We start from the raw sequence: 16622 nt of genomic DNA, 5'->3' as shown, positions 1-16622 counted from the left end.
TTATCAAATTCGTCCATTACAGTTTTTCTTTTATGTAAATATGTTACTTTGGACCTCATTAATTTGTAAGAACTTGTACTGATTCATTATTTAATTAATATATTTGGTAAGTAAATTTGGCGGTAGTTGTTGGATAGCCCAATTGGAAGAACTATAAAATTGCCCACTCTACACCTAAGTTCGGTCTCCCTTCTTCCCAAATCAAACAAAAAATATATAAGTAAATTTGGTGAGCGGCGCCTAATATTATTAATTCAGAAAATCTAATCTTCTAATTAAGAGAAGTTGGCCGGATGAACTTGGGTACGTTATAGCATCTTTGTAACATAAAATATGTCATTTCAAATTCATGGTTTGTGATTGTTTTGGAGGCTTAGAGCATAGATAGACTTTCATTTTTTCCCTTCAAATAATATCTTTTGTTCAAAGCAAAAAGTTAGACCCTTAATTAAGTTGGGGGTGATTCTCGTATCCAAACTCGGGTCATTCACATTTGGTTTGAATAGAATCTTATACAAGAATTCTTTATGTCAATTTTATACAAAAAGCGTGTTATTTATTTGTAAAAGATTTCAGTACAAAATCATGTTTGAATTAGATTGTGAATGGGAGAATCCCTTAAGGTATAGCTCATCAACTTAGTGATATTAGAGTGATATTATAGTTAAGAACAACTTATTTTAGCCCGAAGGAATAATGGGGTGTAGAGTGTGAGAAAGAGAGAGTGTGTGTGTGTGTGTGTTTGTGCGTGTGAAAGAAAGAGAGAGAGAGAGAGAGTAAATAAAGCAATAAAAGAAATGCAAAAACCAAGATATATAGGCAGGCTTCAGAAATCAGGAAAGCCAGCCACTAGCAGAGGTGCCTAGGGATTAAACACAAAAGACCTTGATGGGTTTTGATTCTTGAGGCAGTTGCATCACCAGCTGCAACCGACGTACCCGAAATTTAATGATCAAGACAAAATAAAATATTACACAGAAATTCATTAAAATATTCCAAGCAATTCACTCCTCCAAGCCTCCCCCAACTTCTTTAAATCTCTGCCACCTGCTTGAGAGTTTGCACCAAAAAAACACAGAGAACCCAAATCAAAATCTGTTAGCAGCTACTAGCTAGCTTAGCCCATTTTCTACTTCTTCATGGATTCAAAGAAGTCTAACAAGATCAGAGAGATTGTTAGGCTCCAACAGATCCTAAAGAAGTGGAAAAAGCTAGCAAATGCCTCAAAAAACAACACCACCACCAATTCACCAACCATAACAACCAACAGTACTACTACTACTGCTACTACTACTTCCAGCAGCAGAAGCATTAAGTTTCTGAAGAGAACACTGTCCTTCTCAGATGTTTCAGGGGCTCAAAACGATGTCGTGCCGAAAGGGTTTCTTGCCATTTGTGTTGGGAAGGAGCTGAAGAGGTTTATCATCCCAACAGAGTACTTGGGTCACCAGGCATTCCGGATTCTGCTCCAGGAAGCCGAAGAGGAGTTCGGGTTTCAGCAGGCGGGTGTGCTCAAGATTCCATGTGAAGTGTGTGTGTTTGAGAAGATCTTGAAGGTGGTTGAAGAGAAAAGGGAGGTGTTTTTCTTGCAGCATAATAATCAATATGATCAGTTTGGATTCAATGTTGCAGAGAAAGACATGATGGGTTGTTGCTCATCTCCATCAGATTGTGAGCTTACACCTTCTCATCATCCCCAACTGTGTAGATGATCATATATTCTTGATTGGATCTGTTCTTGATCACTATCTTTTTCTTCTTTTTTCTTTCTTTTGCTTTATTTTGTGATGGTAATGTAATGGAAAGAGAGCAGAGTGTGATTAGAGGAAGATTTAGAGTTGAAATAATAATAAAGGTGCTAGATTTCTTGTTCTGCAGGGAATTCGTTACTCATATTTGGATACCATTTGTTAAGATCCAAGTTATGTTGTAACCATACCACCATTTTGGTGCAAAGGACATGAAGTTTCCATCATTGAACAAATGAATGCCATTTTAATATTTCTTACTGTTTTCATCATATACATGTATATGAATGACTAATGAGATCAGGAAGAAATTAAACATCTCTAAATAACTCCAAGCCAAAACAGGGCAGAGAATAAAAGCAGTGTGGTACCTGAAAAATGAGGAATTTTCAAAGAACATCAGGACAGAAATGGTGGTCATATATGCTGTCAACTGCTTTTGAATGTAATTCACTGTAATATGAGTTGCTGAGTTCCATTGAAACATTTCAACTCTTTTAAAAGAAGCCACATTTCCCTGGGACTTTTGGAAAATGACCAAGACTAAGAGCTGGAATAGATGGCCATTTTCCAATACATATATGAAGAAACTATATATATTTTGTCATCAACAAAAAATCAAATGGTTGTCCAGCAAGAACAAAGATGCCCATTTTCAATCATTTAATTCCCAGACACCATGCATAACAGAGATATTAAAAATCTCTTTCCCTCAGAAACCCAGCAAAATCAAGAGTGCTGTTTAATTTCATGCAACAATCACACAAATCTAAGTGCATAATTTTTGTCCATTACGGGCAGCAGTAGCACTGCAACATTTCCCTGAAGTACTAGATTGGTGGTTCTTCAAATTGAATTTATCAAAAGCTAAACCACAAGCGAACAGTACGTTATAGAACACTGATCGAATGAACTATCTTGAAATGATTTACCACTCAATTTGGGTACACCATGAATTTTCTAATTTATATTGTTCTGGGTGTAATAGCCAGTGCCAGTAGTACTCATCATGTACTTTAAGATTGGAATCAAATTATATCTGAGTGGGCTTGCTAATAAGCCTAGCTAGTAGAGAACTGATGAGAAGACGTGTACTACATGACACATGGGGTTTGCACACTTCAAAAATTTCCCAGCAGCATCTTCCAATATAGGGCTTTGCTTGTGGGAAATGCAAGTAGCTTTTGTTAAATTGTATATAAAAATATATATGTTATTATAATAATTTATTCATTTTGCAGACATTTATAATTGGTTATCCTTCATCTTCTGCCAGCAAGTACTGATGGCACTGAAATCTCAAGCTTCTGCTATTAAAACTCACATGCAACTCCAATTCTGATCACGTATCCAACAAAAATCTTACTCTTCTATTCCAAAATAATAATAAATAAAAAAGGAAACATTTAACCATGAAGGGTCATGGGCCTCTGCCCACTACTGGTACGTCCATTTCTTGCAGTATATCTGAATTTATTTTATTTGTCATCTGATTTTTTTTTTTTCTTTTGGGAACACTATCAAAAACTCTTTTGGCTCTTTAAAAGAACTCTTAAGCAGGTTCTTAGTTACATGCCTATTATTTTATTAATGGCGCGCTTCTATCAAAAACAAAACTTAATTAATGACAAAGAAGAAAGTGATTAAAGCAAGATAAACCCTTATTACGTACACATGAAATTATATCATGAAACAAAAACTGAATTATGTCAAACCCAAATCAATCCAAGTAGATCGAAGAAGTAAATCCTGAGAACAAAACTATGTTGGTCTAGCAGTAGTGATTCTGAACCAAAATGTACGTACAACATTATCTTTTCTGCCTAAAAATTTAGGAGAAGGATTAACAAAATTAACAAGCTAAGATAAAAAAGAAATATGCAGTTAATTAATTAAACCTTCGATCTCTGCTTCTTAATATCCTTCTTATTGTTTCCCAAAGACCTGACCAAAATATGTTGAAAATCTTCTTCACCACAAGGAATTTTGAGTGCACCTTCTTGCTCAAACCCATACTCCTCTGCCACCCTATCCATCAAAACCCTAAAATCCGGCGCCGACAAACACCTCATGGGAATCACAAACCTCCTCAGCTCCGGCCCCACGTACACCGCCAAGCACCCTTTTGGAACCACAGCAGATTGCACCCGCCTTCCATCCGACAATACTTCTCGGGCAAGCAAGGACTCGTCTACGGAGTTCTCCCCGGGTTCCAAGAGCCCCATCGTTGTCATGAAATTCCTTCCGGATTTACCAGGGCTTAGTCCCCATAGCGGGTGATGAATGATCTTGGGCCATGCAATGTGCTTCATGATTGTGCATGTATATGTACGTACGTAGTAGTACGTGCTAGCTGGTGATGATGATGGATTAATTATATATGCCTTGAGTTTTGATGAATATCCATGCATGCAAGAGGTTTGATGGTCATTTGGGGTTTGTGTTTTGTTGTTGATTAAGTTTGGGATGATATATAAAGAGGAATGATCGATCGAATTCATGGAACCATTAAGGTCAAAAGTGTTGAGTGCTCCGCCATACAATTCTCCCAACCCGGCCTTCTTCTATATTTGGCTGGTCCACGTGTGTTAATTGTATATGTATTTGGCTCAAGGGTCGGTTTGTTTAGCTTTTTTAGCTTTTTTATGGTGGACTTATATATTTGCCAAATTAAGTACGTACCTTATAAAATTATAGAAAAGAGAGCCTTTTATTGTGGTCGCCAGTAATTATGAAGAACCAGTTAACACATATATATTTAACACATATGCTTTAAAACTCTTTTTTTTTTTTTTTTAACTTAAGTTAATTAAAAATACAACTTGGTTTATATGTATCTGGATCTATTCAGTATTCAGATCGAGTCATCGAGTGTAACTATATATGATGATCTTTGTGTGCAATTGGATAATTGGGTATAAGTTAACATTGCTAATTAAAAATTGAGGGGTTGTGACTTAATTGTGAGCTGTAACAGATATATATATATATATACACTCTTTTTTTCGAATGGAAAATTTAATTTTGAAATCTCTTCTAATATTAGATAGGGAAATACTATTAGAAGTACTACAAATTGCTAGTTGGTCAGAGTAGTCACCATTTTAGGATAAAACATTTGCATCCAATTCTTTGTGTGAAGATGTGCTTGAAGAATTCAACCATTAATTCCTGAAATGAATCCATGCATATTAGTTCTATATATTTATTAAAAAGAACCAAGGCATAAATTAGCTAGGTCCGTGAGTAAACATGGGGGGTTTTTATTTTTTGGGTTGGCCGGACCACTTAATACATGGTTAGCCTATTAGATTTGAGCATTTAATAGGATACAACCTATTTTGTCAGTGCTAAGCTTGCATTACCTTATAGGCTATTCAAAAATTAAATGTATTTAATATGTGCATGGACAGTATTCAAGGCACATTTGGAAAACCTTAATTACACAGTCTGATCCTTTCAGTTTTACAGCACACATTGATACATATTCACAGCATTCACACCTTTCTCATCTCCCTCAACCTTATTCCCAATTCCAATGGCAACCACAAGCAAGAGGGTCAAAACAATCAGGCAAGCCATCCAACTCAAACAAGTGATGAAACTCTGCAAGGCCATAAGTCTCAATTCCAAGTCTTCCCTTACTACTCCCTCAGGCTTTCTTCCCGTTTATGTTGGATGGAATCGTACCCGTTTTCTGATCCCAACTCGATTCCTCAACTTTCCGGTATTCGTGGCCCTTCTTGACGAATCCGGGGAGGAATTTGGCTTCAAGTTTAATGGAGGAATAGTGTTGCCATGTGATGTTGAGTTCTTCACACAAGTACTGAACTTGCTTCAGAAGGATGAGAAGAGGTATGGTGGATTGGAGCTGGATGAGTTCTTGAATATTATTTCTGAGGTGCGTGATTTTTTTGTTTCATCTAGTACTTGCAAGAAGGAAGATAAGAACCCCAATTGTGATGGATTTAGACCTTTATTGCAGAAAGCTAGGGCCTGATCGATGATTGTTATGTTCTTAATTTGGCCATGGTGGGTTATAGTTGAATAATTTGGGATATAGTTAATTAAGATTCTCATTTCATTTCTCTTCTTCTCAATTGTGCAATTGTAATCCTTAATCATATTAAGGTTTAAAGAATTATATAGTTGTTGAATGTTGATGTTGATCGATGTGAATTTGATGTTAATTTTGTTTGGAGTTGGAATGTTGGATACGAGGGAGGAGTGATGTATATAGATGGAAATCTAGCTAGCCCGATTAATTATGCAATTAATTATTCCAATCACTGTACATACACAGCCTAGCTAGATTTCCTTCTATTTACATCAAGATATATTTTGCATAAGGGGGTTAATTATGTTGAGAGAATATCATATCCTCATGAAAATGTGAAGTTTTGCTTATTATATATTATTCTAGACATTTTTACTAATTGCCAATTAATTTTAGTTTGAATGCTCTAGTCCTATTTTTATAAATTACCTGTAAAAGTTTAGTATATTTAATTAATATAGTATCCAGTTTAGACGTATGAGATACAATCAAATATCACTTCTCATCGATATTAGGCTGGAAGCATTTTTGTTGGTTTAATTGTAGAATCAATATATCTTTGCAATTATTATGACTATTAATTAGTCTGATTTGTATTTCTTTTCATAATATTGGACCCTTAAAAAAAGAAAAATAATGTGCATGTACATAACCGGCCAACACTTCATTTATTGCTCATTTTGAAACTCCAAAATATCAAGACCGACCTTGTACGTAGACTAAAAAATATCAAAGTTACTATATCTTAATTAGGAATTTAGGATCATGTTTCGTGATTTATTTATAATTCAACACCCTCATTTCATAAGTTGGGTTGAGATTTACAGACAATTCAAATTCATTTCTTAAGGTATAAGCCAAGTTTGTAAAGAAAATGTATGATATTTTATCTAATCTGACATCATTAATTTTGTTCAAAACATTAGTAATTAGTACTTGTTGCAATGAGGCCAATTTATGCAATGCTGCATGTATATTTTCGTGAAGGAAAATATGTTTTCTTTATAAACAAAAAAGAGTGTTGCTATTTGCACACCTAATTTCCTCTCACTACACACCTCTCCAACTTTTTAAATTTGATAATTTCTCATAACACACTCTCCACATTACCACAATAGGTACCCTTAATTATTTCATTATTCTCACCAAATTTTTCACTAGACACCCACCTAACACATCCAAACACTACACACCACATCCCAACCTGATACCAGCCGACAACCCCCCGCCCTCCCCACCCCACCCCACCCTACCATATCCTAAAAATTTACTTTCATACCTTATTTGAAGACGAATAAGAGACACATGGAGGCTTCATTAATCAAAACTAGTAAGTTTTCCTACAATATTATTACATATATAACAAAAAGATAAGGCTTATGGTTTAGTAGATGAAAGATGAAGAATTGGGGTTATAGGAGGAGGGGGTGTGCCTCAAAGGTTATGGTTGGAGTTTAGGAGGGATGAGTTTGGGGTGTGTAAAGAGAATTTTGTTTTTAATTATTATTTCAAATAATATGGGTTGTTTTTTAGAATTTTTTCACTTTGGGTCAAATGTGTTAATTTATAAATTAAATAAGGGGGTGTGTAGTAAGAGGAAACTAAGTGGGCAAATAACATCACTCAAAAAAACAAAAAACCAGAAAATCTTCTGATAAAAAAAAAAAAAAAGAAAAAAAAAATCCTTTCATTTGTATTGTTGACGTGTCAAGAATCTTATCTGGGGGGCCCACTTGAAAGGTTTAGTTAGCTCAAGCAATTTTCGACTGAGAGAGAGTGTGTTTCGCACCAAAAAAAACAAAAACAGAGAAAGAGAGCAAGCAACCCATCAATCTGAGGATTTTCCCGGAAAAAGCATCATAAATACAATCATGTCAATCGCAGTAGCAACGACGATGACGATGACGACATGTCGTTTCGTTATGCTTCGAATCCAGTGCTCTGATTCGAAGCCCAGAACTGGGTTCGGAACAAAAACCAACAGCAAGAACAAGAACAAGAACAAAACCAGCCTCAACAAGGTACCATGTCTGAAATTGATGACCAAGATTAAGCCTTTTTTTTATAGTTTAATTAAAGTTCTTTAATTTTTGCTTAAAATTTAAAATTTCTGGAGCAGGAATCAACCACTAAACGGTCTGGTGCTGTTCCTACTCGTAAGTGGATTAATATCACCCTTTACTATTTGATTTATATAATTCATTTTCATTTCTTATTTTCTGGAAATTTAGCTTTCACAGCCAACTCGTAGCTTAAGCATGAGTGTATTACCACAGACAAACAAGTTAAACATGCCCATTTAGCTCATTTCTGCCTCCGAGTTTCACTCTTTTCATACTGGAGCTTTGCATATCTTGTTATATTGGTACCTAAAGCATACTACATTCTGTTCTTTATTTATTTATGATTTCTGGCTATTGAAAAGTTGTCCTTTTCTAGTTATATTGAAAAATTCATGACCCACTTATAGGTTTGGACATGCTTGTAATTTGCATGGACAATCATGTTTTCATGCCTCGTTTAATCCTATAATTTTCTAGTCCCAACTTCTTGTTTGTTTAATGGGACCAGCTCCTTATATTATTCTCTTGATTTTACTGCATTCAAGTCGAGGTGACATTTTATTTGTAGAGGCGCCTGGATTAAGTTCCCGATTTGATGGAAAGTCCAAGAGAAACCCTGTGGACCTTGAGTTTGAGGAACGGCTGGAAGCAGTTAGAAGGTAAAATCTATTGTTATGTTTTTATTTTTAGTGAAGAAGTTGAGTGCATGAAATTCCTTTTCACCATTCAGCCTTACCTAACACCATATTCGTTATCAAATAATTAATGATCATGTATGTGTGTGCATGCGCGTGCATGCGTGTGTGTTGCTGCATTAGCATATCATAATGGCTGATTGGGTGGTTCCCTATTCATATATTGTTTTTGGTATTATTTCCAATAAATATCATCCCTTGTGCACAAAATTCAGTTCAGCACTTGAGCAGAAGAAAGCAGAGGTAAAAAAGGAATTTGGGGCAATTGACTATGATGCACCTGTTGAATCAGAGAAGAAAACAATTGGACTTGGTACACAGGTACACTTTTTCTTCTTTTTCTTTTGGAACCACATAAATAATGCTACGAATGATTTTTCACAGTACACATATCACTAATTCAAAGTTTTTCATGGAATTAGATTGGAGTAGGTGTAGCTGTAGTGGTCTTTGGTTTAGTTTTTGCTTTTGGAGACTTTTTTCCTTCCGGAAGGTATGACATAGTAGATTAAAGGGCTTTTAAGATTGGAATATTCTTATGTTTCTATTTTTCTTGTGTCTGGCCATGACCACATGATTTATCATATTGCTTCAATTTAGTTACAGGTCATAAAACTGAACCTCTATCTCATGTGTGTGTGCATGTTTGTAAATCACAACTTCTGAAATTTTCTCTAAGAAGGCAAAATTAGTTTCTGGGAACAAACCTGTACTACTTTAAGGGTTGAATCAATTGGTATTTTATTATTGATTTTCTTTTCTTCTTATTCTAGCAGTTGATTGTTGAGTAATTTCTGAGGAATGATTTCATTTTGATATGGTCTTCAAGTTTTCAGTTTCAGTTCTACTGAGGATGCTGCAGTAACCAATAATAAACTTTCTGAAGAAGAGAAAGTGTCCCTTCAGGTGATGCTCATAGGAAATATGTTTTTCCCTTGTTGTTTAGTTTAGATTTTTTGCATAAAAATGATCCTGACTTCAGAATAGATCATTTCTGAAAGATGTGTAAAAGTACCGAAGGCATTAAGCTAACTCTAGATCTAGAGAACTGCTTTTGTTTATGGGATTGTCTATGTGCAATGGCAGCATACTTTAGTATACATGTCATGTAGTAATTCCAAATTTTCTATCACTTGTGTCATCATACTATTTTTGTATCACTTCTGCATTTCTCCACTATTGCTTACTCTATTTTGTTTTCTTTTGCCCAATCCTAATAAACTATAGATTCTTACTGTGTGCTATGAAAGAATCATGAGAAGATCATTAACACTTATTATTGTTGATAAGAACATTTTTACTTTTGATTTGTGGCAGGCGAGGCTGAAAGAATACGAAGCAACACTTAGTAACTCCCCAAAAGATCCAACTGCTCTTGAGGTGAGTCATAGTGTGTTACACAACATAGTATTGTGCATCCTTTGTTACTGAATCCTTCTACTGCTTTTATTGAGGTTTTACTTTGTTTCTCTATTTAGTTATTGTCTATATGATGAAACTCCTTAGTTTGTTGCCATTCTCATTTTAATATGCTTTGGAACTAACAACAAAAGATATCATTCCTGGTTTCAAGAATAATAATGGGATCACCAATGTGAGATATCAATTGTTTATGTCAATGTTGGTTGAACTGTGTAAAACTAAAGTTTACACATGAACCTAATTCAAATTATTTTTTAGCTTCCATCTGGAACCAAAATGCAAAGGCAATCATATTTCTTAGAAGATTAGAAGTTTATTGAAGCAAGAAGTCTTTATGAAATATTTAAGATTTTCATTATTTTTTTTATTCCGGTCAGGAGGATCGAATAGAATCCCCATCCTAATCCTAGCTATCTGTTGGACAATTTCTACTATTTCTTTTATCACTATACGAGGAAGGAGAGCATGGTGGAGCAAAAGGAAAGTTGGAAAAAGAGAATAGTTAAATGGCTTGATGAACCTCTGTCGTCATATTATTATCATTAAGCAAAAAATAAATAAACACACAGCCAAGAAAAAATAAGCTATACTTTCATCTAATTGGGAATGAATAGAAATTGTGAGGAGTAAGGCAAATCCACAAGCTCTGACTTGATTGCTTATGGTTCTGGTTTACCATCAACTCTCCTGTGGCAGCCATATCAAATATTTTCTTCGGGCTTTGCAGGGAGCTGCAGTAACCTTAGCAGAATTAGGAGAATATACTCGGGCTTCCACTCTGCTTGAGGACTTGGCTAAGGTTTGTTCTTGTTTTTGCTTTTGGATTATTGCACATTATATGTGGCATGTGCTGCTTAAAATGTTCTATATGGAGAATTCTCAGCCTGATAAATCCATATGAACCTTCTTTTTTTTTTTTTTTGGGGGGATGCACAGGAGAAACCAAGTGATCCTGAAGTTTTTCGTTTGCTTGGAGAAGTTAAATATGAACTCAAGGATTATGAAGGGAGTGCTGCTGCATATAAGGTTTCTACAAAGGTCAGTCTTCTGACAACTGTGCACACTAACAGCTAACTTCATGTAGAAAGCAGTCGAAAGAGCTTGGTAGAAGTAGAAACCGAATCATTTATATCATGGAAGATGCATTGATGTTATTAGTTAGTTGATAATATGCATGACTATTACTAACATAAGTTCAATAATGTCGTACATGAATGTTCTGTTGTTCTGTGACAGGTTTCTAAAGATCTCGAATTTGACGTTCTGCGCGGCCTTACAAATGCATTACTTGCTGCTAAAAAACCAGATGAGGTTTTCTATTATTCTTGTGGATTGAAATAAAAATGGCACTAGCCTTCATTTTAAAATATATCTGTGGTAGCATTCTTAACGAGGTCCTTAGGGTCCAAATAATTTAGCATGGTGATGATAATTCTTATGGTAATAAACATGTCTTATAACTTATAAGATGATTTTACCTGTTCTAGATTATGCTATATCATTTTATGAACTCGCCCAATCTGTTGAACTGTGGCTTGACTCTGGGTAATCAAAGAAATCTGGTTGGCACACTGGCACCAACCATGATTTATTTGTCTGATCCCTTATTTAATTATATGTTGTGAAATTCTGAATCAATTGCCTCCTACTTTAATCTGTTTCTTACAACTAGTAAATCAAACTTGTTCCCCCCTCCCCCTCATTTTGGTTTGCAGGCTGTTAAATTTCTTCTTGCTTCTCGAGAACGTATAAATGCAGACAATTCAGATGGGAAGGCTGGAAGCAGTACAACTGGAACAGATTTGCAAGTGGACCCTATTCAAGTGAGTCATGGTTTTCTATAATATAAATATTACATATTTTGGCATCACTGAAATGGCTACTGAACCATTATTGCACTTTTGTTTTTAAGGTGATAAAAAATTAAACCAAACCAAAAAGATTTGCCAAGTTTAAACAAATCTGTGATATTCCAAATTTATCCCTGCACCACTCTCGCTGTTTCTTCTTTCTAAGTTGAAAATATTTTTGTTCAATTGTTTTCTTACCATGAGATGTTATTTTTTGGGTTCAAATGCTTCATGCTATGCAATATCTGATTCTTTTTGTTTTTTTGTTTTTTTATCGTTTTTTCTTTTTTGGTTGCATGAATAATCAGGTCGAATTACTTCTTGGAAAAGCCTTTTCAGATTGGGGCCATATCAGTGATGCTGTATCTGTTTATGATCGGCTAATCTCTAGTCATCCAAATGACTTCCGTGGTTATTTGGCTAAGGTTTCGTTTTGCAATCTTGCCTTTAAAAAAAAAAAATAATAATAATTGTTATTAGTCTTTTTTCAGCTTTGTGTACATGTATGTAAATACATGTAATCAAAGTCAGCTAATCAAGTTTCTTGGCTAAGTTCTTTAATGCTTCTGCAGGGAATTATTTTGAGAGAAAATGGTAAAGTTGGAGATGCAGAGAGGATGTTTATCCAGGTAAATATATGAATGTCTATTGCAAGATGAAGGTATATTCCTGTAGATACACATGCACACACCCATTACATGTAAAGAGAGAATTTTTTTTTTTCTTTTTTTTATAAGAGTCAAGTGAGGAGAAGTATATTTTTGTAGATACACATGCCGACACATGCACAAACAAATTACATGTAATGTAACGAATGCTCAATTTAGTGACCATCCTATCTATACTAATGCCTGCAACAACTAGCTTGGGGTGGCTTAAATTTCATGTGGACATTATCCTACCTGAATGACTGTAGCAGCACCAGAAGTGGCACAATAGTATTTAACATGGAGTTATAAGTTACCCGGTGTTCTTTTTTGTTTTTGGTTCTCCCAAAGGCTATCTGGAGTATTCTTTGTTTTTTTTTTTTTTGTTCATCTCAAGTGCAACTATTAGTTACCAAGGGAGCTCTATGCTATTGTCTAATATGTTGAATCCTGTGGCTGTAACTTGAAGGATGACATTTCAATTTTCTTTTTTAAATCTTAAACCAACTTGATTGACATCATTCTGGCCTCGCGCCTTGTTTTTCTGCAATTAGTAACCCTTTATCTAACACAACGTACTACCATATTTCAAGTGAAAAGGGAATTAGGATGGGTGTTGGCGTCTGTGTTTGTATGAAAAATTTACATGTCTAATAATTCTCCTAGTGTGCATGCGTGTGTGTTTGTGTGACAGTATATATCTATAAATCATGGTGGTTGATGTGCAGGCACGGTTTTTTGCACCAGAGAAAGCCAAGGCATTTGTAAACAGATTTTCAAGGCAATGACCCCATTATTACTGCCCAAGTAGTCTACTACATAATTCAATCATTGATGAAATTTAGCCTTCAATAGTGTTTTACTATGTTTTTCAAAAGACGTCACTAGGGATTTGTATATAGACCGTCTATGTGTTCTGTTATTTGTTGGACATTGTATATTTATCGCATAAAAAGCAAGTTAGAATTCCAATTAATTTCATGAATTCCTTAAAATGACAAACTCTTTTGGCAAACAAAATTTATCTAACATTCGAATAATTAGCTAAAACCCCAAATATATCAAAATAATTAAATGAAAATAACATCAAATTTATAATTATATGGTTACAGAATAATTGGCTTTTCTTAAACTACGATGATTATAGAATTATAACTCGAGCATTAGTCTTGACTTCCTTTCGTTTTTCTTGGACAACAACTCTGCCTCTTTCTACCCAAGAAGAATTTGGATTGATGTCGATGACCTCCATCCACTCTCCACCCAAATAGATTTTTCCAAACGGGTGGATTACTATTGTCTCGAGCTTTGTTGTATTTTTAATAATATAAATGACGAACTCGTCTATTTCGTACAAATTATTTTGAAATTCCTAAATTTTAACTTTTTTTCAAATGATCATCGTGTGAATTAAAAAACATTCCTTATCTCTCCTTGATCCTCATGAAACTTGGGTCCACATACCACAATAACATCAAAGATGTTTTACTCATGTTATTATAATTAATTTGCAAGCGCATTCGAATTGGTTGAATGAGCTAAATGCTACAAATAACAAGTAGTCTTTTTTTTTTTTTTTTGGCCAAGAACAAAGGGATTCCATTCAAAAAAGCCACAAAGGCAGCAACAAAACAAGAGAAGCAAAAATCTAGAAAATTCAAACAGAACCAAAAAGAAAGCTACAGCAGAAAAAAAAAAAAATCAATCCAGAGGGAGTCCATCAGCCACCAAAACTCCAAGCAAGGAAGATGGGGGTGTCTCCACCCAACCCTCTGGGCACAGCTTCCTTCTAGCTAGCATAGCAACTGCATTAGCAGCACCATTAGCTTTCCTTGGCACCCAAGACCACCTCACAGAATCAAACTGAGATGCAAGATGCCAAATCTCCTCCACAATTGGAACAATACGCCAGTCCATCTGTTGACTTGATTTATCACAAGCTTTGATAATTGTTTGAGCATCAGACTCAATTACAACCTTTGTAAGACCAGACTTCTGAGCACATATTAAACCTTCTCTTACTGATAGAGCTTCCACCACTGACACAGAATCGGATAAGCAATGAACAGAGCTTCCTCCAATGACACAAGCCCTGCTATCCCTTATAACCACCCCAAGACCTGCCTCGTGAGAAGCTTGATCCCAAGATCCATCTGTATTAACTTTCAATTCAGGATCACAAGGGGGAGCCCAAGCCACATGATCATTAGAAATGGAGGAGGGAGGCAGAGAAATAGAAGGATTATACATACACTCAAGATATTCTATACAAGCTCTTTTAGCAGATAGACCAACCCACACAGGATCAGGGAAAGATTTTTGAAACACAGCCTTACATCTGGCCTTCCAAATATTCCAAATAATAAAACAAATCCAAGAGAGAATATATTCAGAGTCCTTCTTCCAATAATCCAATACCTCCAATAACCAAGAATCAAAAGTAGAAATTGAAGCCTTATCAATCTTGTACCCCAAACAATCAAACCAAACTGCACTGACCCAAGAGCATAATAAGAGCATATGTTCAGTGGTTTCAGCATACTCACCACATAGAGGGCACAAAGCATTAGGAATGATCTTTCTTTTCCACAAATTCCACCTAGAAGCCACAACATTTTGCAAAACCTTCCACAAAAACAATTTAATTTTTGGTAGAGACTTGGCCTTCCAAATAATGCTCCAAAGCCTACCATCCACCTGATGAGAAGAATGACTAGAGACCAAATTTGGAATTTTCATATGAGAATGACGCCAATGATAACCAGTTTTGACTGAGTAACTACCAGACTTAGAGAAAGGCCAAACAAACCTGTCATGATGAATTCTGGGGCCAATATGGATTTCCTCAATTCTTCTTTGCATCTCATCATCAATATAAAAAGAGACTTGACTAAAATCCCATGTCCAAGAGCTTTGATCAATGAGCTCAGATACTACTTGAGGGACATCAGAGGCACTATGGACAACTTGATCCAGAAGGGGGGAATTAAGACCTGGAATCCAAGTATCCCTCCAAATGTTGACAGAAACCCCATCAATGACTTGCCATCTACCACCAGAAAGCAACAAATCTCTTCCCTCAAGCAAACTGCTCCAGGCCCAAATAGCCTTTCCACCTTTTTTGGCATGTAAGAGACTAGAATTTGGAAAGTATATACCCTTCAAAACCCTAGCCCACAGAGAGTCTGGTTCTTGGAGAAGCCGCCAAGCTTGCTTTGCCAGTAAAGCCAAGTTAAAATCAGCCAAATTCCTAAAGCTCATGCCTCCATTGCACTTTGGTAATCCTAACCTGTCCCAGTTAATCCAGTGGATCTTTCTCTCCTCATCTTTCTGACCCCACCAAAAATTTGACATTAAAGAATTTAACTCATCACATACTGCTTGTGGAAATTTAAAAATGGCCATTGGATATGCAGGGACAGCACAAGCCACAGCTTTCAGCAAAACCTCCCTGCCAGCAGAAGATAAAAAGCCATGCTTCCAACCTTTAATCTTCTTAGCCAATCTTTCTTTCACATATGCCAAAGAGTCTTTTTTTGATCTCCCCCAAATGGTTGGTAAACCTAGATACTTTCCAGGATTTAAAGCAGCCTCCATATTCATGATGGAACAAATCTCAGCTCTAACATCATTATTAGTGTTAGGATTGAAAAATAAAGTGGATTTTCCATAGTTAACCAACTGGCCTGAAGCTTCACCGTAGTCTTCCAAGATCTGTCTCATTACCATACAATTCACTGTAGAGGCTTTAAGGAAGAAAAGGGAATCATCAGCAAAAAATAAGTGAGAAAGAATAGGGCCTGACCTACTCAATCTTATTCCTTTCAAACTTCCCTGCTGGACTGCATCTTGAACCATCTTAGAAAGTACATCTCCCACAAAAAGAAATAAGTAAGGGAATAAAGGGTCCCCCTGCCTCAATCCTCTTGAAGGAGAGAAGAAAGAACCAGGTTTACCATTGATGTGGATAGAAAGAGAAATAGTCTTAACACATTCCATGATTAGATGAACCCACCTTGCATCAAAACCCATTCTTAACATTGCAGCTTCCAGAAAATCCCACTCAACTCGGTCATACGCCTTATTCATATCCACTTTCAAACCTAACTTACCAGTAATACCCTCCCTCTTAATCTTTAT

The 16622-nt window shown here is 35.7% G+C and overlaps 2 protein-coding genes and 1 pseudogene across 4 annotated transcripts; all 3 read left to right on the top strand.

Moving 5' to 3' along the window:
* Positions 1-1139: 1139 nt before the first annotated feature.
* On the top strand, positions 1140-1712 carry LOC147287662 (uncharacterized). Its single transcript, XM_086242209.1, has one exon. The coding sequence runs from the start codon at positions 1140-1142 to the stop codon at positions 1710-1712; it is 573 nt and encodes a 190-aa protein (XP_086098335.1).
* Positions 1713-5286: 3574 nt separating this feature from the next.
* LOC147287661 (protein SMALL AUXIN UP-REGULATED RNA 16 pseudogene) lies at positions 5287-5748 on the top strand (annotated as a pseudogene).
* A 1847-nt stretch (positions 5749-7595) lies between these two features.
* LOC147287660 (Tetratricopeptide repeat (TPR)-like superfamily protein) lies at positions 7596-13463 on the top strand. 3 transcript variants are annotated; one of them, XR_015122009.1, is made up of 14 exons: positions 7596-7826; positions 7925-7961; positions 8437-8527; positions 8779-8884; positions 8986-9056; positions 9400-9469; positions 9881-9943; positions 10713-10784; positions 10922-11023; positions 11222-11296; positions 11701-11808; positions 12166-12260; positions 12408-12464; positions 13211-13463. XR_015122009.1 is itself a non-coding variant. In XM_086242204.1 (14 exons), exons 1-14 carry the CDS (start codon positions 7677-7679, stop codon positions 13268-13270), a joined length of 1179 nt encoding a protein of 392 aa, XP_086098330.1. In that variant the 5' UTR covers positions 7596-7676; the 3' UTR covers positions 13271-13463. The 3 variants fall into 3 exon arrangements, 2 of the variants coding, with proteins under 2 accessions (XP_086098330.1, XP_086098331.1); XM_086242204.1 differs by having other exon boundaries at positions 12144-12260; XM_086242205.1 differs by lacking the exon at positions 11222-11296 and having other exon boundaries at positions 12144-12260.
* The last annotated feature ends 3159 nt before the right edge of the window (positions 13464-16622 follow it).

The sequence above is a fragment of the Dryas octopetala genome, chromosome 4 (genome assembly GCF_963921425.1).
Source record: "Dryas octopetala chromosome 4, drDryOcto1.1, whole genome shotgun sequence".
Taxonomy (NCBI): domain Eukaryota; kingdom Viridiplantae; phylum Streptophyta; class Magnoliopsida; order Rosales; family Rosaceae; genus Dryas; species Dryas octopetala.
Note: the sequence above shows the minus strand (reverse complement) of the source record. Positions and strands in the feature narration are given on the sequence as shown.